This window comes from Rhinatrema bivittatum, chromosome 7 (genome assembly GCF_901001135.1).
Source record: "Rhinatrema bivittatum chromosome 7, aRhiBiv1.1, whole genome shotgun sequence".
Lineage (NCBI taxonomy): Eukaryota > Metazoa > Chordata > Amphibia > Gymnophiona > Rhinatrematidae > Rhinatrema > Rhinatrema bivittatum.
In genome coordinates, this window is record NC_042621.1 from 255,071,318 (window position 1) to 255,092,687 (window position 21,370).

At 46.5% G+C, this 21,370-nt stretch overlaps 1 protein-coding gene across 4 annotated transcripts in view; it reads left to right on the top strand.

Annotated features, from left to right (window-relative positions):
• ENTPD1 (ectonucleoside triphosphate diphosphohydrolase 1) overlaps positions 1–21,370 on the top strand; it is a 597,993-nt gene that overhangs the window by 403,445 nt on the left and 173,178 nt on the right. For all 4 annotated transcript variants that reach the window (XM_029610060.1, XM_029610058.1, XM_029610059.1 and 1 more), the window contains one exon: positions 17,740–17,899. In XM_029610060.1, the coding sequence (XP_029465920.1) occupies positions 17,740–17,899 (160 nt within the window). The remainder of the gene's footprint in view (positions 1–17,739; positions 17,900–21,370) is intronic.

The following is a 21,370-nucleotide window of genomic DNA, read 5'->3' on the forward strand; positions in this document are numbered from 1 at the left end:
TGGCTTTTCCGCCAAGCCTTCTCAGATATCCATGACACACAATAGTCGACAGAACTTCCTTCAGGAGCAAAGGATCTCCATACTATCCCTAAGTCCAGAATAAGAGCCCCCTGACTCAGCTTTTGTTTATACTAATAATTTTCTTCTGTTTCAAGCCTTTCCTTCCTTCCAGCAGTCTTTGCTTCCAAGTTTAATTTCCCTGTTAAATGTAACTTTGTTCTTCGTGTTCAACATATTGTTTTTGGTTACTGTTCATGGTTCAGTTCCCCATTTCGATGTAAACCGATCTGATATGGTCTCTACCATGAAGGTCGGTATAGAAAAGTGTTAAATAAATAAATAAATAAAACAAATCCCCTACCCTCCCGAACCCCCCCAAAATGTTTTAAATTACCTGGGGTCCAGTGGCTCTCGGGCCACGGCTGTGTTAATAGAAATGCCGCCGGTGGCCCTTTGCCCTTACCATGTGACAGGGCAAAGGTAGCGCCGGCACCATTTTGGTTCCTGGCACCCGACATCACGAGTGCAGGAGATCGCTCCCGGACCCCCGCTGGACCCCCAGGGACTTTTGGCCAGCTTGGGGGGGGCCTCCTGACCCCACAATACTTGCCAAAAGTCCAGCGGGGGTCCGGGAGCAACCTCCTGCACGCGGGCCGTATTGCCAATATTCAAAATGGCGCCGGCGCTACCTTTGCCCTCACTATGACCGTATAACGCAGCCGTGGCCCGAGAGCGGGAGATCGCACCTGGACCCCCCCACTGGACCCCAGGTAATTTAAAACATTTTGGGGGGGTTCGGGAGGGTGGGGGATTTGTTTTAAAGGGTCGGGGTGGGTTTTAGGGTTGTTTTGGTGTGTCGGTTTTCCCGCCCTCCCCTGATTTACGATTTTTTGACGATAAATCGGGGGAATTGCTATTGTATCGTGGCTCTAACAATTTTTGACGATTTAAAATATATCTGACGATTCACATCCCTATTATCCAAACCTTTTTTAAATCTAGTTACACTAACTTCCCTAATCACATCCTCTGGAAACAAATTCCAGAGCTTAGTTGTGCATTGAGTGAAAAATAATTTTCTCTGATTAGTTTTAAATGAGCTACTTCTTAACTTCATGGAGTGCCCCACTAGTCCTTCTATTTTTTGAAAGACTAAATATCCAATTCACATTTACCATTCTAGACCTCTCATGATTTTATAGTCCTCTATCATATCCCCCCTCAGCCGTCTCTTCTCCAAGCTGAACAGCCCTAACCTCTTTAGCCTTTCTTCATAGGGGAGCCATTCCATCCCCTTTATCATTTTGGTCATCCTTCTCCTTTCTTGTTCCTTGCAGAACTGAGGGAAGGAAGGGGGGAACAAGTGGAGAGGGGAGGATATCTTAGGGAGCAAAGGGCTCTTCTTTGCTTTCCATAACGCTCTGTGTGCTCGAGGCTCATCCCATCCCTGTCCTGTTTCTTGCATGCTGTCTAGGAGAAGAGCAGCTGGAGCACAGGCTGCATAGAGCTGTTCTCTGCTGTCTGAGATTCAGGACAGTGGCAAATAGAATAATCAAGGCAAATGCTTGGATGCTCATGCAATGGACCCCTTGCTATGCACATAGGTACAAGAAGACCTGCTGATGACAACCCTTTAGGCCTGACACTCAGGGTAGCCGCCCTTATTCCTAGCCTTATGTCACAGTAAATATTCTCAACAGAACATAAATAGACTAACTCTGTTGAATTCCACTAAGGCACAATAAACCTACATAATCTTCAGAGAAAATTAAATGTGCCCTAAGAGATTTTCAGTTGTTATCTCTGTCAGGAAGCTTTCTTTCAGGGAAAAACATCATCATGTTGGCTTTTTGTGTCATAGACTGTTGTAAAGTTGAAAGGACATTCTTTATTCTGTTGAAATCTTACAAGAGAGAATATTATCTCTAACATTTGAAACTTTTAGAAATGTTTGTGAATGCTAAGGATTGAATTTTAAAAGCATTGCTCATGCTGAAAAGCCCATATACACAAGTATGTGGCCTGCAAGTGACACGCATTTTAAAAGCTGGAAGTTAGAGTATATAAGCATGCACGAATAACAAAAAAAAGGGCAGACTTGGGGGCGGGGCATAGGTGTTCTAGGGCGATGCCAACTGTTACGTGCGTAACTCTGTATTTTAAAATCTGAGGCCACAGCAGCTGGTTAGCTGCATAACGTTTCTGCTGCTCCTGATGAGGAGCAAGTCTGCAGATCTCATGTTTTTGTGCTTTCACAACAAGGTGAGGGGACCAGGCATGCAGGATGAAGAACCAGAAGGTTCTGGATGACCTCGAGATTGACTGGGCAAAAACTGGTGGACTAATTTGAAAAACTGGGAGTGTCCCTCACATGAGCATGTTTTAAAATCCGCTTACATATGTGCGTTAAAACCAGCAAAGTCCTATGGAAGATACTCTAAATAGGTTTGCGCAAGTAATCTCTTAAAATTAGGAGCATACTTACACGTGGCAGGCATATTTTAAATCATATGCATGCAAGTGACTGCATGATTTAAAATTCAAGCAATATCTCTGTTTGTGTGCCGATATGCGCATGTATGGGCACACATATGCTCATTTAAAAATCTGCCAGTTTGGTTTTAGTCACTTATTTCAGTTTTTAGTTTACTTGCCTCTTAAATATATATTTTTTAAATTATTATTTAGATGATGATGTTTACCTTGGTTTCCAAAAAGTGATTATAATGCTTCCCTTGTTTTTTGGTAATCTAGAGTAGGATTAGCCAGTTCTCACCTGGATTAATCAAGCCACAATGTTTTTTCACAGGAGGGGTCCTAATTCTCACAGGACAAGCAAGATGGTAGTCCTCACATATGGGTGACATCACAGGATGGAGCCCAATCACGGAACACTTTTGTCAAATTTTTTGGACTTTGACTGGCACCTACTGGGCATGCCCAGCATGGCACTAAACCTGCAGCCAGCAGGGGTCCCCCTTCAGTTTTCTTTTTTCCGCGCAGCAGTAGCCACGCAGGTTAAGGAGCTGTTATTGAATTACCCCGCCAGGGGGGCGGAGTTAGCAATCTGTTATGGATCACCCCGCCGGGGGGGGGGGGGTGGAGTTAGCAATCTGTTATGGATCTACTCCTCCAGAGGGGAGGAGTGAGCAATCTGATCAATGCTGCTCCCCCAAGAGGGGAGGAGCTAGCAATTTGTAATACTCCGTAGGCGGAGTTAATGATCTGTTGTGGGTTGGCTCCCACAGAGTGTCAGTCTGTATGATACCGCTCTAGTAGTGTAAGGAATAAACATTTAGTGGAAATTGGTGAATCCTTGGGCCGATGGCAGATGACAGCGCCCCCATAAGAACATAAGAAAATGCCGTACTGGGTCAGACCAAGGGTCCATCAAGCCCAGCATCCTGTTTCCAACAGTGGCCAATCCAGGCCATAAGAACCTGGCAAGTACCCAAAAACTAATTCTATTCCATGTAACCATTGCTAATGGCAGTGGCTATTCTCTAAGTGAACTTAATAGCAGGTAATGGACTTCTCCTCCAAAAACTTATCCAATCCTTTTTTAAACACAGCTATATTAACTGCACTAACCACATCCTCTGGCAACAAATTCCAGAGTTTAATTGTGCGTTGAGTAAAAAAGAACTTTCTCCGATTCGTTTTAAATGTGCCCCATGCTAACTTCATGGAGTGCCCCCTAGTCTTTCTACTATCCGAAAGAGTAAATAACCGATTCACATCTACCCGTTCTAGACCTCTCATGATTTTAAACACCTCTATCATATCCCCCCTCAGTCGTCTCTTCTCCAAGCTGAAAAGTCCTAACCTCTTTAGTCTTTCCTCATAGGGGAGTTGTTCCATTCCCCTTATCATTTTGGTAGCCCTTCTCTGTACCTTCTCCATCGCAATTATATCTTTTTTGAGATGCGGCGACCAGAATTGTACACAGTATTCAAGGTGCGGTCTCACCATGGAGCGATACAGAGGCATTATGACATTTTCCGTTTTATTCACCATTCCCTTTCTAATAATTCCCAACATTCTGTTTGCTTTTTGACTGCCGCAGCACACTATACCGACGATTTCAATGTGTTATCCACTATGACACCTAGATCTCTTTCTTGGGTTGTAGCACCTAATATGGAACCCAACATTGTGTAATTATAGCATGGGTTATTTTTCCCTATATGCATCACCTTGCACTTATCCACATTAAATTTCATCTGCCATTTGGATGCCCAATTTTCCAGTCTCACAAGGTCTTCCTGCAATTTATCACAATCTGCTTGTGATTTAACTACTCTGAACAATTTTGTGTCATCTGCAAATTTGATTATCTCACTCGTCGTATTTCTTTCCAGATCATTTATAAATATATTGAACAGTAAGGGTCCCAATACAGATCCCTGAGGCACTCCACTGTCCACTCCCTTCCACTGAGAAAATTGCCCATTTAATCCTACTCTCTGTTTCCTGTCTTTTAGCCAGTTTGCAATCCACGAAAGGACATCACCACCTATCCCATGACTTTTTACTTTTCCTAGAAGCCTCTCATGAGGAACTTTGTCAAACGCCTTCTGAAAATCCAAGTATACTATATCTACTGGTTCACCTTTATCCACATGTTTATTAACTCCTTCAAAAAAGTGAAGCAGATTTGTGAGGCAAGACTTGCCCTGGGTAAAGCCGTGCTGACTTTGTTCCATTATACCATGTCTTTCTATATGTTCTGTGATTTTGATGTTTAGAACACTTTCCACTATTTTTCCTGGCACTGAAGTCAGGCTAACCGGTCTGTAGTTTCCCGGATCGCCCCGGAGCCCTTTTTAAATATTGGGGTTACATTTGCTATCCTCCAGTCTTCAGGTACAATGGATGATTTTTTTTTTTTTTTTATAATTAATATTTTTATTGAATTTCAACATTACATGCTGTTAAGATCCATCATATAAATGTAAATTATCCATATGAAATACACATTTATCTTCATCTAAGATAACCAAAATTGAATTATCTTCAACAATCATTATGCAAGGAAATTAGAAATACACATCTATATTAGTGGAGCAGCTAATCAGGAAATAAACTTCAGAATAATATTTTGTCTAGCCCTCAATTATACTAACTAACTTCCCTACCTATAGGGCATTTTTTAGGGGTGTGAGTTCAGGTACTCCCTTAACTGCTCTGGATAATTAAAAATATAACGAGAATCTTGGTGAATAATTATACAACGTCAGGGATATCTTAAAATAAACTTAGCCCCCTTCTGTAAAGCCTCTGCTCTCATCCCTAAGAATCTTTTTCTACGAAGTTGTGTTACTCGGGCTATGTCCGGAAATATTTTTATACATTGCCCATAAAACTTTTTGTCCTGGTTCCTAAAAAGGATCTCAGAATTGCATCTCTCTCTGTCAAAAATACAAATTGAACTATTAGTGTCGCTCTCAGTGAGATATTTACCTCAAAGGATTTTTCTAATATATCTGTTAGACTAATCTCTGATTCCATTTCTCCTTTTGGAATATTTAATCCTTCGTCATTATAAACAGGAAGATAGTATATCCTCGATACAGCAGGAATAGAGGAATCTGTATATTTTAATACATTTTTTAGATAGCTACGAAATAGATCTAATGGGGAAATAAGATTTATCTTCGGGAAATTAAGGAATCTTAAATTCGTACTTCTCATTTGATTTTCAATACTCTCTATTCTGTCAAGGCATATTTTCTCAGATTTTATTAAATTAGTTTGAACCTCACTATTTTTATCTACCTTCTCTTTAACAACTTTCAATTCTTCTTCTATTTTTCCCACCTTCTGTTCCACTTTATGGTTCATTTGTAATGCTTGTTGAATTTTATATGACATGTTATTTATTGATTTATGCATTTCTACAATCATTTCACCAATTTCTTTTAAAGAAAATTCTCTCGCAGTTAAAACATGAATTTCACCTTCCCCTTCCCCCATAGTGTCCTCCAAATCAGGTATGCTACCCTTCATCTCTTCCGTTACCCTGGGGCCTATTTCCACCAGGCCCACCGGAGGCTCAGCTGTTTCCTCTGAGCTCCTCTGGATAACGGGATCTGAAGATGTTGTAGATGTTAAAACCATAATCCTGCTTTGCGGAGATACAGTCTTACGGGAGCCCCGGGGCTTAACGATGTTTCGATGAGCTTGGGGGTCAATTCTAGCTCCATATTAAAACCCCCTGCAGCCATCCCCGAGGTTGAGGACCTTTTGAAACTCTCCTCTATGCTTGTCTGATGAACACCAGGAAGTGGAGTTGAGGTTAATTCTTTGACCCTTGCTTTTCTTTTGGTGTGTGGCATCATACAAGTACCACAAAGGAAGCACCAAAATCGACAATATCCTTAAGTATCTAAGATGTATATTTCTATGGCCGCCGGATTAATTATTTGAAGAAAACTGGAAGGTAAATACCTCTACGATGTTCTAAACTTCCAATCAGAAAGAATCCTGACCTTCTCCCGCCTTCTCCAGCCTAAGCCGGCCAAAGCCGCGCACCCCTTCGGAGCGCGTGGCTTAGGTGACGCGCCGCTACAGCAGATCTTTTTATGCAGGGATGAGCCCTCCTCCTGCAGTCCGGGAGCCAATCAACAGGTAATACGTAGAGGCTTACCAGCCAAGGGAAAAAGAAACGGAAATGTTCCGGCGGCAGCTCAACGCCGCTACAGCAGATCTTTTTATGCAGGGATGAGCCCTCCTCCTGCAGTCCGGGAGCCAATCAACAGGTAATATGTAGAGGCTTACCAGCCAAGGGAAAAAGAAACGGAAATGTTCCGGCGGCCACAATAGATGATTTTAATGATAAGTTACAAATTTTTACTAATAGGTCTGAAATTTCATTTTTTAGTTCCTTCAGAACTCTGGGGTGTATACCATCCGGTCCAGGTGATTTACTACTCTTCAGTTTGTCAATCAGGCCTACCACATCTTCTAGGTTCACCGTGATTTGATTCAGTCCATCTGAATCATTACCCATGAAAACCGTCTCCATTACGGGTACCTGCCCAACATCCTCTTCAGTAAACACCGAAGCAAAGAAATCATTTAATCTTTCCGCAATGGCCTTATCTTCTCTAAGTGCCCCTTTAACCCCTCGATCATCTAACGGTCCAACTGACTCCCTCATAGGCTTTCTGCTTCGGATATATTTAAAAAAGATTTTACTGTGAGTTTTTGCCTCTACAGCCAACTTCTTTTCAAATTCTCTCTTAGCCTGTCTTATCAATGTCTTACATTTAACTTGCCAATGTTTATGCTTTATCCTATTTTCTTCTGTTGGATCCTTCTTCCAATTTTTGAATGAAGATCATTTGGCTAAAATAGCTTCTTTCACCTCCCCTTTTAACCATGCCGGTAATTGTTTTGCCTTTTTTCCACCTTTCTTAATGTGTTGAATACATCTGGACTGTGCTTCTAGAATGGTATTTTTTAACAATGACCACGCCTCTTGGACATTTTTTACTTTTGTAGCTGCTCCTTTCAGTTTTTTTCTAACAATTTTTCTCATTTTATCAAAGTTTCCCTTTTGAAAGTTTAGCACGAGAGCCTTGGATTTGCACACTGTTCCTTTTCCAGTCATTAAATCAAATTTGATCATATTAAGATCACTATTGCCAAGCGGCCCCACCACCGTTACCTCTCTCACCAAGTCCTGTGCTCCACTGAGAATTAGATCTAAAATTGCTCCCTCTCTCGTCAGGAGGATATCCTGAGAGGGACCATCGGCTAGGCTGGAGTATGGAGACAAGCACAGATAGTTCTTTATTAGACAGGAAGTAGAACCACCAAAGGTGGCAGTAGTGAGCTGATGTGCCCGGCAGGGCTGAAGTCCCTCAGATACTGGAATTGCGATCTCTGGGTTGCTGAGCTGTAGAGAGAGACTATAGGTAGTGAGTAGACAGGGTATGCTGGATACATAACCAGTAGTAGATGATATTCTCACAATTGTAGATATCTATAATGGCTTCTACGCAACAGAGAGTCTTCAGTATATTCAGGAACAGGAGCCTTAGGCGAGTACTGGTTCCTATATGCAGTCTGGAATAAGAACTCACAATATCTGTGTATGAGATGGCTTCTGGAATAGAAGAGTCTTTGGAGGGTTTTAGGAACATAGGCCCTCGTGGAATGAGTACCGGTTCCTATCTGGAATCTGCAATAATAACTCACGATCTCCATACCTGCGATAACGTCTTAGACAGAAGGGAGTCTTCAGAGATTAGGAACATAGGCCCTCGTGGAGTGAGTACCGGTTCCTATCTGTAATAGAACTCACAGTGTTCACGTCTGCAGTCGCCTCCAGGCAGTAAGGAGTCTTCTGAGCATTCAGGGACTTAGGCCCTCGAGGAGCGAGTACTGGATCCCGTCTTAGCAATCTGAAATCAAGAAGAGAGAGCAGGGCCCCCGAGGAGCGGGTACCCCTTGGTAAGTTTCTGGAGACAGAGCAGCAGAGAGATAATTCCCCTTGCTAACTCGATTCGACGAAGCAAACAAAGACCTTTTAAGTTGGAAGCGGATGACATCACTATGGGGGGACGCCCCCGAGGTTCGCGCCCTTGCTGGTACAAACTCTGGAGTGCATGCGCGCACTTACGTCATCAGGAAAATGGCGGATTCGCAGCGTCAGGCCAGCCCAGGGATTCTGTGGAGAAGCGGCGAGGAGAAGCCACGGCAGCATCTGTCAGTCAGACCCGAAGGGAGTTGCCACAAAGGTAGAGAGGGTGGAGCGATGGTGAGAACAGGCACGAACTCAACAGGAACTCCACAGAGATTCCTGACAGGAATTTTCCTCACGGAATTACTAAAAACTTTCATACCCCACAGGGGTCCTTCCTTTGAATTTTTGACTCCGCGGTACTCCGGTAAATTTTTACCTGTTTTTGGTCGATTCCTGTCAAGTTTGGCCCTCGCGGTCTACTGGCCGTCAACCGTACTGCGGCTAAATTTTTCAAAGGCTATGGCGTGGGAGTTCCGTCGGTGTCCGAACTGTACTCGCACCATGTCCATACAGACCAGCATAAAGTCTGTGTAATGTGTCTTGGGTGCGAGCATGATGTCCTGACTTGCACCAAATGTGCCTTAATGACACCAAAAGTCGCAAAGCCAGAACGGAGAAAATGGAACTTCTCTTCCATTCTCAAACTCCGACGCCGTCCATTGCATCGACGTTGTCTGAACCGGCACCGTCCACTTTGCGCCAGTATCGGCCACCAGCCGGTGACCATCCAGCGTTGACGACTTCTCGGCCTTTGACTACCTCTACTCCCCCTCAGGACCGAAGAGACCGTAGAGAAAAACATCGGCATCGACACCGGAAGTCTCGAACCATCGATGAAGGAAAATCATCGACCTCGCCATTGTCTGAGCCACCATTGAAGAAACCCTGTCCAGAAAAGGCACCGACCTTTCCTGCGACCGGGTCACCGAGGCAACCCTCACCCAGACGGGTATCGGGAGCCGCGACTCCGCCTTTAACGGTGGTCCCTCCGGCTGTGCCTCTGCCTCCTTCTTCCCTTCCGGAGCCGGGGCTGCCTGCTCCAGGTCTCCATGAAGAACTGGACCAGATGGTTCAGGAGGCCATCGATAAGGCGATGCACAGACTCCACGGTCCCCCGGCGCCGAAATCGGTGCTGGTCGCAGAACCAACCATCGATCCCATTGCGGCAGCATTGGCACCACTGGTCTCGAAGATGGAAGCGCTTATAGCTGCTTTTCCACAGATGGATCCTGGGTCACCAATGGCTCCGGTGCCTTCCCCGCTTACCCTGTCATCAGGAGGGGAAACACCATTCCACATTCCTCCATCGGGAGTCCTTCCAATGCCTCAACCATCAATGCCGATGCACCCATCGGCACCACCGATCCATCCATCGATGCCCTCGATGCCTTCATCGGTGCCTCCAGTACTTCCCTCGATGCCTTCAGATCCTAGACCAGGACCTTCAGGAATACCATCGTCCCGTCCTTCTCAAGTTCCTACAGGGACAAGTGCTGATCCCTATGACACCTGGACTGATGATTCATCTCACGACACCGATGATTTACCATCGCCACCTTCTCCTACTGAAAGTAGGAAGCGTTCTCTTCCAGAGGACTTGTTCTTCATAAATTTTGTGAGGGAAATGTCTGAATTGCTTCCCTTCCAATTACAGACTCAGCAAGATGATAGGCACCAAATGATGGAGCTGTTACAATTCCTAGATGCTCCCAAGGAAATGACCTCTATCCATATTCACCAAGTTCTTTTGGATCTGCTCAAAAAGAACTGGGAACACCCTGGTTGTGTTGCTCCGGTCAACAAAAAACCTGATACCACCTGTTTGGTCTAGTCAGCCCCAGGATTCCAGAAACCTCAGCTGGATCACCAATCTGTGGTTGTAGAATCTGCCCAAATGAGGGCAAAAAGTTCAAAACCCCACTCTTCCTTTCCCCCAGGTAAGGAACAGAAATTCCTGGATGCCATTGGCCGGCATGTCTTCCAGGGATCAATGCTTATCTCTCGGATCGCCTCCTACCAGCTGTATATGACCCAGTACAACAGGGTCTTATTCAAGCAGATATAGGACTTTGCAGAGCCCCTACCTCAGCAATTCCAGGAACAGCTTCAAACCCTGCTACACAAGGGTTTCGAGGCACGGAAGCATGAAATAAGATCCTCTTATGATATCTTCGACACCGCTTCCAGGGTATCTGCAACTGCTATTTCAGCAAAAAGATGGGCCTGGCTTAAGTCTTCGGACTTGCGCCCTGAAGTACAAGATAGATTATCTGATCTGCCCTGCATAGGAGACAATCTGTTTGGCAAACAGATTCAGCGGACGGTGGCTGAACTCAAGGACCATCATGAGACCCTTCGCCAGCTCTCTCTGATGCCCTCTGAGTATTCCTCCAAACAGCCTTTCAGGAAGGATACTAAAAAGTCATTCTTTCATCCAAAGAAATCCTATCCACCAGCGTCTAGAACTCGTTCCATGAGACCTTTCCAAAAGACCCAGTCTCATCAATCGTGGAAACAAAAGCCGCAGGCACCTCCTCAGCCATGCCCTGCTTCCGGCTTTTGACTCCTGCATAGAGAGCAGCAGCCAGTTTCCACTGCCTCAGATACCAGTGGGAGGTCGATTGTGCCATTTCAACAACAGGTGGCACAAGATCACCTCAGACCAGGGGGTCCTTGCCATAATCTTGCAAGGTTATCACCTGAACTTTCTCTCCATCCCACCGGACTCCCCACCTCTACTGACATGGAGAACGACCGACCACTCACTTCTCCTGGAGTAGGAGGTCTCCCTCCTCCTCCAATCCAGAGCAATAGAGCCAGTGCCCTACTCCCAACAAGGCCTAGGATTCTTTTCCCGGTACTTTCTAACCCCCAAAAAATCAGGCGGCGTTCATCCAATTCTGGACCTACGTGCCCTCAACAAGTACCTCCACCGAGAAAAGTTCAAGATGGTAACCTTGGGATCCCTCCTTCCTCTTCTGCAAAAAGGAGACTGGCTCTGCTCTCTCGATCTCCAAGACGCGTACACACACATTGCGATAACTCCATCTCATCGCAGGTTCCTGAGATTTCTGGTAGGCCCCAAGCACTATCTGTACCGAGTGCTTCCATTCGGCCTGGCATCTGCACCACGAGTCTTCACCAAGTGCCTCATAGTAGTAGCAGCCTTTCTCAGGACTGAAGGTGTTCAAGTCTACCCCTATCTAGACGATTGGTTGATCAGGGCTCCCACTCAGCAAGCTGCTCTGTCGTCCCTACAGTCTTACTTTACACACTCTGATTTCGCTGGGATTTCTCGTCAACTATGTGAAATCCTGCTTAGTCCCATCTCAAACTTTATCATTCATAGGGGCAGACTTGGACACCTAGCAGGCAAAGGCATTTCTTCCTCGACAGCGAGCTCTCACTCTCATCTCTCTCGCACACCAGCTACAGTCTCAGCACTGCATGACTGCACACCACTTTCTCATCCTGCTAGAACAGCGCTTCTCAACCGGTGTGTCGCGACACACTAGTGTGTCGCCAAACACCTCCAGGTGTGTCGCGTCTCCCGGTGTCCCACTACCCCGTTCTACTTTCCTTTTGCCTTTTTCCAGCTCACGTGGGCCAATTGGAAGCCTTCGTTCTTCCTACCCCCATTACACAATGGGAAGCCTCCTTCATTCTGCCTGCCCCCGCGCAGGCCAATCGGAAGCCTCCTCCCTACCAGTGGGCGTAGGAAGAAGGGAGGAAGCCTTTGATTGGCTGGTGAGGCAGGCAGGGAGGAATTTTGAACTCTGACGAAGCAAGATCGCGCAGTGAAGAGGAAACCCGACCCCCGACGAAGCAAAGCCGCCATGGGAGCCCATTCCCATGGCGGCGAAGAGGAGACCTGACCCCGACAAAGCAAGGCCGCCACAGCCTGTGGCGGCGAAGAGGAAACCCGACCGAGGCCACCACGGGAGCCCATTCCCGCGGTGGCGAAAAAAGAAGGCCCGCCGGAGTAAAGCCGCGGCGGAACTGGAGCCCATCCCTGCAGCGAAGGAAGAAGAAGCTTTTGGTGAGAGCGGGTGCGTCTGTGCGCGTGGATGAGTGCCTGGGTGAGAGCGGGTGCGTCTGTGCGCGTGGATGAGTGCCTGGGTGAGAGCGGGTGCGTCTGTGCGCGTGGATGAGTGCCTGGGTGAGAGCGGGTGCGTCTGTGCGCGTGAATGAGTGCCTGGGTGAGAGCGGGTGCGTCTGTGCGCGTGGATGAGTGCCTGGGTGAGAGCGGGTGCGTCTGTGCGCGTGGATGAGTGCCTGGGTGAGAGCGGGTGCGTCTGTGCGCGTGGATGAGTGCCTGGGTGCGAGCGGGTGCGTCTGTGCGCGTGGATGAGTGCCTGGGTGCGAGCGGGTGCGTCTGTGCGCGTGGATGAGTGCCTGGGTGAGAGCGGGTGCGTCTGTGCGCGTGGATGAGTGCCTGGGTGAGAGCGGGTGCGTCTGTGTGCGTGAATGAGTGCCTGGGTGAGAGCGGGTGCGTCTGTGTGTGGATGAGTGCCTGGGTGAGAGCGGGTGCGTCTGTGTGCGTGGATGAGTGCCTGGGTGAGAGCGGGTGCGTCTGTGTGCGTGGATGAGTGCCTGGGTGAGAGCGGGTGCGTCTGTGTGCGTGAATGAGTGCCTGGGTGAGAGCCGGTGCGTCGGTGTGCGTGAATGAGTGCCTGGCTGAAAGCTGGTGTGAATGGGTGCCTGGGTGAGAGGTGGTGTGTGTGTGTGTGAATGGGTGCCTGGGTGAGAGGTGGTGTGTGTGTGTGTGAATGGGTGCCTGGGTGAGAGCTGGTGTGTCTGTGTGTGAATGGGTGCCTGGGTGAGAGCTGGTGTGTCTGTGTGTGAATGGGTGCCTGGTTGAGAACTGATGTGTCTGTGTGTGAATGGGTGCCTGGGTGAGAGCTGGTGTGTCTGTGTATGAATGAGTGCCTGGGTGAGAACTGGTGTGAATGGGAGCCTGGGTGAGAACTGGTGTGAATGGGTGCCTGGGTGAGAACTGGTGTGTCTGTGTGTGAATGGGTGCCTGGGTGAGAGCTGGTGTCTCTGTGTGTGAATGGGTGCCTGAGTGAGAGCTGGTGTGTCTGTGTGTGAATGGGTGCCTGGGTGAGAGCTGGTGTGTCTGTGTGTGAATGGGTGCCTGGTTGAGAGCTGGTGTGAATGGAAGCCTGGGTGAGAACTGGTGTGAATGGGTGCCTGGGTGAGAGCTGGTGTGTCTGTGTGTGAATGAGTGCCTGGGTGAGAGCTGGGGTGTCTGTGTGTGAATGAGTGCCTGGGTGAGAGCTGGGGTGTCTGTGTGTGAATGAGAGCCTGGGTGAGAGCTGGTGTGTGTGGGTGTGAATGGGTGCTTGGGTGAGAGGTGGTGTGTGTGGGTGTGAATGGGTGCTTGGGTGAGAGCTGGTGTGTGTGGGTGTGAATGGAAGCCTGGGTGAGAGCTGGTGTGGGTGTGAGAGCATTTGTGTGTGATTGAGAGCTTGTATATAAGAGACCATGAGTGTGATTGAGAGAGAGACTGGTCAGGGAGGTGAGAGAGACCGAGACTGTTCGTGGGGTCTAATTGGAGTTATGTGTGTGAGTGACTGGTTGTGGGCGCTAAGGAAGAGGACTGTGAGGACAAAGCTTCAGCAGCCCTTGCTGCTTCCTGTGAGTGCTATTGGCCTGGAAGGGAAAGGAGTAGGAGAGTTGCTGGAGAGGGTAAGAAAAGGTGGCTTTTTAAATTTATTTTTCTTGATTGCCATTTTAATTATTGGGTATTATGCGATGTCTGCTGTTTTGAAATATTTTATTGATATTTGGACATGTTTTAATAATTTTTATGAGTTTTTAATTGTTGGATATTCTGTTCAGCAGCTGTTTTGTAACATTTTTAGTAAAGCTTTACAATTATTTCTGTGTGGGGCGCTATAGCAGCTTGGCTTATTCTGTTTTCCCAATAGGAAATGTATTAGTGTTTAGGGCCTGGTTTAATAGTTGTATTCCTTAGATAGGGTTGTTACTGGTTGAGTGTGTTCCATAATACAGGTGTATCTTTGTGCGGGTTAGTTTGTGTGCATTATTGCAGATCCTGGGACTATGTTAGGTGCTATATTTCTCTTTCCATTTCTCTAGGTTTGCACTGCATGCAGAGTGGCTTTTTTGGTTTTCCATTCCAGTTTCTGTCTCCATATTTATAATGTGTGGTCTTTCTGTACTTGGTGAAGGTCAGTTCTGGGTGTGTGACAGAGGTGAGATATTTTACTAGCATGTAGGCTTTTGTATCAATCTTATTTGTTGTGTTTTCTCAATAGGATATGCATTAGTGGTAAATTACTGTCTTTTCATAAGAAGGGCTATTGTGCCTGGTAGTAAAGGGAGTTTGTTTTGCTTTTACTGAGATGTCATCAGAACCAGAATATCTTATTTTGTATGGCGAGTTGTACAGGGTAATGCCCTAGATCTGCTCTGCACTCATTGCGGGGGGTTGAGGGGATTCCTGTGGATGCAGAGTGCATGTTTACATTTAGCCCCGTGACGGTCACATGCTCAGTGTGTCACGCATGTGAGAACCATCTGTCAGGTGTGTCCCGGCCAAAAAAAGGTTGAGAACCACTGTGCTAGAACACATGGCGTCCTCAGTACAGGTTACCCCAATGGCCCGCTTGGCCATGAGAGTCATGCAATGAACTCTAAGGTCACAATGGACTCAGTCCGTCCAACCTCTATCGACCACTGTCCTCATCACAGACTCACTTCATCAGTCTCTAGCCTAGTGGCAAAATCAGATCAATCTCCTCCAAGGCCTGCCCTTCCAGGCTCCAGACCCTCAAATAATTCTCATCACCGATGCTTCCAACCTCGGCTGGGGAGCCCATGTTACTGATTTGCAGACACAAGGAACTTGGTCTCCAGAGGAAGCCAAACACCAAATCAATTTCCTGGAGCTGCGAGCAATCAGATATACTCTCAGAGTGTTTCAGGATCACCTTTCCAATCACATCATCCTGATTCAGATGGACAACCAGGTGGCCATATGATACATCAACTGGCTCCTACCTACTGTGTCAAGAAGCTGCACAGATATGGGCGGAGGCCCTCTCCCATTCGATGTACCTTAGGGCCACCTACTTGCTGGGAGTGGACAATGTGTTGGCAGACAAGCTAAGACGCACTTTCCATCCGCACGAGTGGTCCCTCAACCCCACAGTGGCGGACTCAATATTCCAAAGTTGGGGTTATCCTCACATAGACCTCTTTGCGTCACCTCAAAACCGCAAAGTACAGAACGTTTGCTCTCTCACTCGCAGCCAACACTCTCAGCCAAGAGATGCATTCTCCTTCTCATGGGCAACCGGTCTCCTATATGCATTTCCTCCACATCCACTTCTATCGAAGACTCTCGTGAAGTTACGTCAGGACAAGAATGCATGATCCTGGCCTCGCCAAGTGTGTTTTCCAATACTTCAGGATCTCGCCATTCGCAGGCACATTCCCTTGGGAAAGGACCCGCTTCTGATCACTCAGAACGATAGGTGCCTACGCCACCCCAATCTTCAAGTGTTGTCCCTGACGGCCTGGATGTTGAAAGGTTAATTCTTCATCCACTTAACCTTTCGGAGCCAGTTTCCCGTGTCCTGATTGCTTCACGGAAGCCTTCCATGAGAAAGTTGTACCTCTACAAATGGAACAGGTATCAGTAATGGTGTTCTTCTCAATCCCTTGACCCATTTACCTAGACTATCTATGGCACTTGTCAGAATCAGGTCTAAAAACTTCCTCCATCAGAATGCGGTGGCCGCCTTCCATAGAGGTGTCAGGGACATTCCTACTTCGGTACAACCCCTTGTAACATGTTTTCTGAAAGGCTTGCTTCACCTAAAGCCTCCACTGCGTCCTCCGGCCCCTTCTTGGGACCTCAATCTGGTTTTAGGTTGGCTCATGAAACCACTATTCGAGCCTCTCCAATCCTGTGATCTTCACTTTCTCACATGGAAAGTGATTTTTCTTTTGGCAATAACATCTGTTCGCAGAGTTATTGAGTTACAGGCCCTAGTTAAGTTCACTATCTGCCTTACACTAAACGTCTGCAGGACCGGGCAGTACTCCGCACTCACCCTAGGTTCTTACCTAAGTTAGTATCGGAGTTTCACATCAATCAATCCATTATACTATCTACCTTCTTTCCCAGGCCCCACTCCAATCCAGGAGAACAGGCTCTGCATACCCTTGACTGTAAACGGGCTCTAGCGTTCTGTCTAGACCGTACAGCTGCCCACAGGAAAAGCACTCAATTGTTTGTCTCTTTCCATTCCATCAAATTGGGGCAGCCTGTGGGTAAGCAGACTCTCTCCTCCTGGTTAGCGGACTGCATATCTTTTTGCTATCAGCAAGCAGGCATTCCACTTCAAGACCGTATTAAAGCACACTCTGTGAGGGCCATGGCAACTTCAGTAGCACACCTACACTCGGTGCCGCTTCCTGACATTTGCAGGGCTGCTACCTGGAGTTCTCTCCATACCTTTACAGCCCTTGTGCCTATTGCACATTTTGGGTACATTTGGTGCATTTCTCAGACATCCTCAGCTCGGTACTCACCCATATGTGAGGACTACCATCCTGCTTGTCCTGTGAGAAAGCAAATGTTGCTTACCTGTAACAAGTGTTCTCACAGGACAGCAGGATATTAGTCCTCACGAAACCTGCCCGCCATCCCAGGTGTTGGGTTCGTTACGTTTTCTTATTTTATTTTTTGGCACTTCCTGTAGCTTTAAACAAGTCTGAAGGGGGACCCCTGCTGGCTGCAGGTTTAGTGCCATGCTGGGCATGCCCAGTAGGTGCCAGTCAAAGTTCTAGAAACTTTGACAAAAGTGTTCCATGATTGGGCTCCATCCTGTGATGTCACCCATAGGTGAGGACTAACATCCTGCTGTCCTATGAGAACACATGTTACAGGTAAGCAACATTTGCACCAGGACAGGTTTGGGAAGTCCTGAACCATACATTGTTGATGCTCTTACTGTTGAACAAACAGGTTGAAAGATTCTGTTAAAAATCATAGAATTACTAAGGGGTCAATTTTCAAAGGAAAGAATTAGGCACCCAAATCATCCCTTTTGAAAATTATCTATAACTAGTGAATTTTCAGCTGAAAATCTATCTAAATTTAGGTACCTGAAACTTAGGAACATAAGTGAGGCCCTGATTTTTGTAAAATTTTATTTCTCTGTGTTTAGGTTAGGTAACAGCGATGTTGCTGACGCAGTCCTGTCATCAGTGGAGAAGAGTCTGCGTTTGTTTCCCTTTGATTTTCAGGGCAGTAGAATCATCACAGGGCAGGAAGAAGGAGCCTATGGCTGGATCACCATTAATTATCTTCTAGGCAACTTCAAGCAGGTATAGTACCTAGTGACAGCTATGAGCAAAGCAGGTATATGAATGAGATTAGGGTTAGTTTCCGCACTGAGGACTACATATCTTTTGTTTTTTCATTACAGCATGTTTCTTTTTAAACACTTTGAAGCAGGCTTTTCCCATGTAGAAGATAAATCCTTCATGTTTTCTCTCCATAGTGAAAATGCTCGATACATTTTTAATTAAATTAGATGACAAAGTCAGAGATGTTGGCATTTGGATTGACCCTGAGTTAAACTTTAAAAAACATATATCAATTAAGATTAAAGAAGGTTTCAGTAAATTAGTTGTGCTAAAAGCCTTAAACCACTGTTACATCTTAATGACTTCAGAACAATTCTTCAAGCACTAATTTTCACTGGCACAGACTACTGAAACTCCCTCTTGTTTGGTTTACCCAAATCCACGATTGGACCTCTAAAAATTCTTCAAAATGCTGCCGCTAGAATACTAACTGGTTGCAATAAAACAGAACACATTACCCCCATTCTAAAATTACACTGGTTACCAATCGAAAAACGCATTGAGTATAAGGTACTCTGTATTTTGCATAAAGCAATTTATGGCAATCAAATAAAATGGTTGAACGCTGTGGTACGACTCCATACACCGCAACGCAACCTTAGATTGGCTAACAAAGGGCTTTTATCAATACCCTCGATATCTACAGCAAGATTCACTTCGGGTAGAGAAAGAGCAATCTCGCTAGCAGGATCTGGACTGTGGAACACTCTCCCGGTGAACCTAAGGTTACAAAGTGACTTAAAATTGTTCAGAAAATATCTTAAAACTTGGCTCTTCGAGCAAGTGTACAAGGGAGGGCATTGGCTAATATTTTAATTTTATTCCATTGGCACTGCACCATTTTATAATGATATTTATTTGGATTATTTTTGACCACCTTTAATTGAGTTCTTACTGTTTATGATTACTTTATTTTTAATATGTTCTTAGTATTGTTATTTTTATCTTTGTAATAATTTTTATTTTTATTCAGTTTTTATGATTTAGATGGCTTTTTCTTACTTACATATCTAATCATTTAATTATTTAAGTATTTGACCCCAATGTTTAATTTATTATTTTTATTGAATTGTAATTGTATTTTTATTATTTTACAGTTTGTTTTTTTTTACCATTTTTCTATTTTTATTTTTCTTGCTTGTAAACTGTTGTGATGGCATGTTCAAACAATGGTATATAAAAGTTTATAAATAAATAAATGTTAAAGTCGAAAACTGCAGGTCTAATATTTATTTCTGTAGCACACTGTAGGTCTCATTCACTGCAGCTTTTCTCCCATTCTGGGTTTATGGGAATAAAACTTAGTGAATGAGTTTTCCCGTAGATAAGCAGCATGAATTAGTCATGCTGTCTGGAACGTCCTCTGTGCCTCTAGGTGGCGGAACTCTCAAAGATCACTGATCTTTGTCAGTGAGGTGCACCTGCTTGTATCTTCCCGCACTTCCCCAAGTCTCCTCTGTCCATTTTTTTCCACGTGACTGAGTGCATGTGGAGCTCACTCTCTCTCAGAGAAGTTTCTGACAAAAGAAAACCACCGTCAATTCGACATGCCGAGTTCACCAGGCTTCAAGTTTTGCCAGTGTGGCAAAATGTCAGTCATGGACGGACATGACAGATGCTACATCTGCCTGGGCCTGGATCATGACCAGCCGAACTGCTGGGACTGCGGCCGCATGTCTCCCTGGGCCCAGCAGCAAAGGGCTGCCTGCAATGCCCAGTTGAAAGAAGCGGCGTCAGGCTCCGATGCCCCTTCGGAGGAGTTGGCCAGATCCTCTCCGATGCCCCCTGGACATCTAAGGGACCCTCCCAGCGTCGAGCCTCCTTGGTCGAACCTCCTGGCTCGTCCGGGTCAGCACCGAAGCGAGCTTACTTGACACCGAAGCACGGTGCTGGAGACGTGTCAATGATCATTGGAGCACCGATGCATCTCTGACGCACCTGCGTCGAAGAGGCGACCCCACGACGCACCACCGGTGCCCGCACACACACCATCGAAGTGCCAGCACTCGACGCTGCCGCCGCAGCATCCAACGCATGGCGCCCCAATCTACCTAATGTTATGAATCGGCTCCTGTGGAAGGAGGAGTGAGCAATCTGTTATGGAACTGGCTCCTGTGGAAGGAGGAGTTAGCAATCTGTTATGCTCTACTCCTCAAGAAGGGAGGAGTTAGCAATCTGTAATGAATCTGCTCCTGTGGAAGGAGGAGTTAGCAATCTGATATGCTCAGCTCCTGTAGAGGGAGTAGTTAACAATCCATTAAGGTATAGACTGCGGAGTTGCAATCTGTTATGAATCTGTTGCTGAAGGCTCCTGATGGGTAAGGAGTAGCAATCTGTTACCAGTGGAGTGCTTGGAGAGGGCACTTAGCTGTAGAGGAATCTAGATAGGTGGATCCTTGGGCCGATGGCAGATGACTGCGCCCCCAGGAGGATATCATGAGAGGGACCACCGGCTAGGCTTGGGTATGGAGACAGACACAGATAATTCTTTTATTAGACAGGTTAGTAGAACCACCAGAGGTGGCAGTAGGGAGCTGATATGCCTGGCAGGGCTGAAGTCCCTCAGGTACTGGAACAGCGATCCCAGGGTTGCTGAGCTGTAGAGAAACTATAGATAGTGAGTAGACAGGGTATGCTGTGTTCATAGCCAGAACTGGATGCTAAAACTCACATAAGGTCTTAAAGAAGCTCAGTTGCTGGAAAGGGTTAGGCCCTCGAGGAGCGAGTACCTGGTTCCAGGAAAAGCTCTGAGAGAGCGATGGTAACTCACAAATGTCTGTATCTGCAATAGCTTCCAGGCAGTAGAGAATCTTCAGAGTGTTCAGGAACATGGGCCCTCGAGGAGCAAGTACCGGTTCCTATCTGCAATCTGAAATAAAGAAAAGAGAGCGAGGCCCCCGAGGAGCGGGTACCCCTGGTAAGTCCGAGAGGCAGAGTAGCTTGGGAGAAAAGCCGAAGCAATCCCCTTGCTAGCTCGATTCATTAACGAATACCGAGACCTTTTATATTTGAAGCGGATGACGTCATCCCAGGGGGACACCCCCGAGGTTCGCGCCCTTGCTGGTACATTATTCGGAGCGAGCGCGCACCCTACATCATCAGGCAACATGGCGGATCCGCAGGTCGTGCCGGTCCGGGGATGCCGGAGGGAGACGGCAAGAAGACACAGCGGCAGCTAACCGTCCATCAGACCCAGAGTGAGTCTCCACAGAGGTAAGAGGATGGAATGAGGGCGTCGAGCAGCAACGGACACAACACCTAAAAAGCATTCTTCGAGGCATATGTGTCCCAGGGAGCCTTCTCCCCTTTTGGTGATCAACTTAGATGGAGGACCTTCTTCACCAGCTGTCTCCCAAAGTTCCTCAGCCTCGTCCATCTTCTGTGTCCTTTCCATGGCGTCCCAACACCTGAAGCAATCAGACCTTCAGG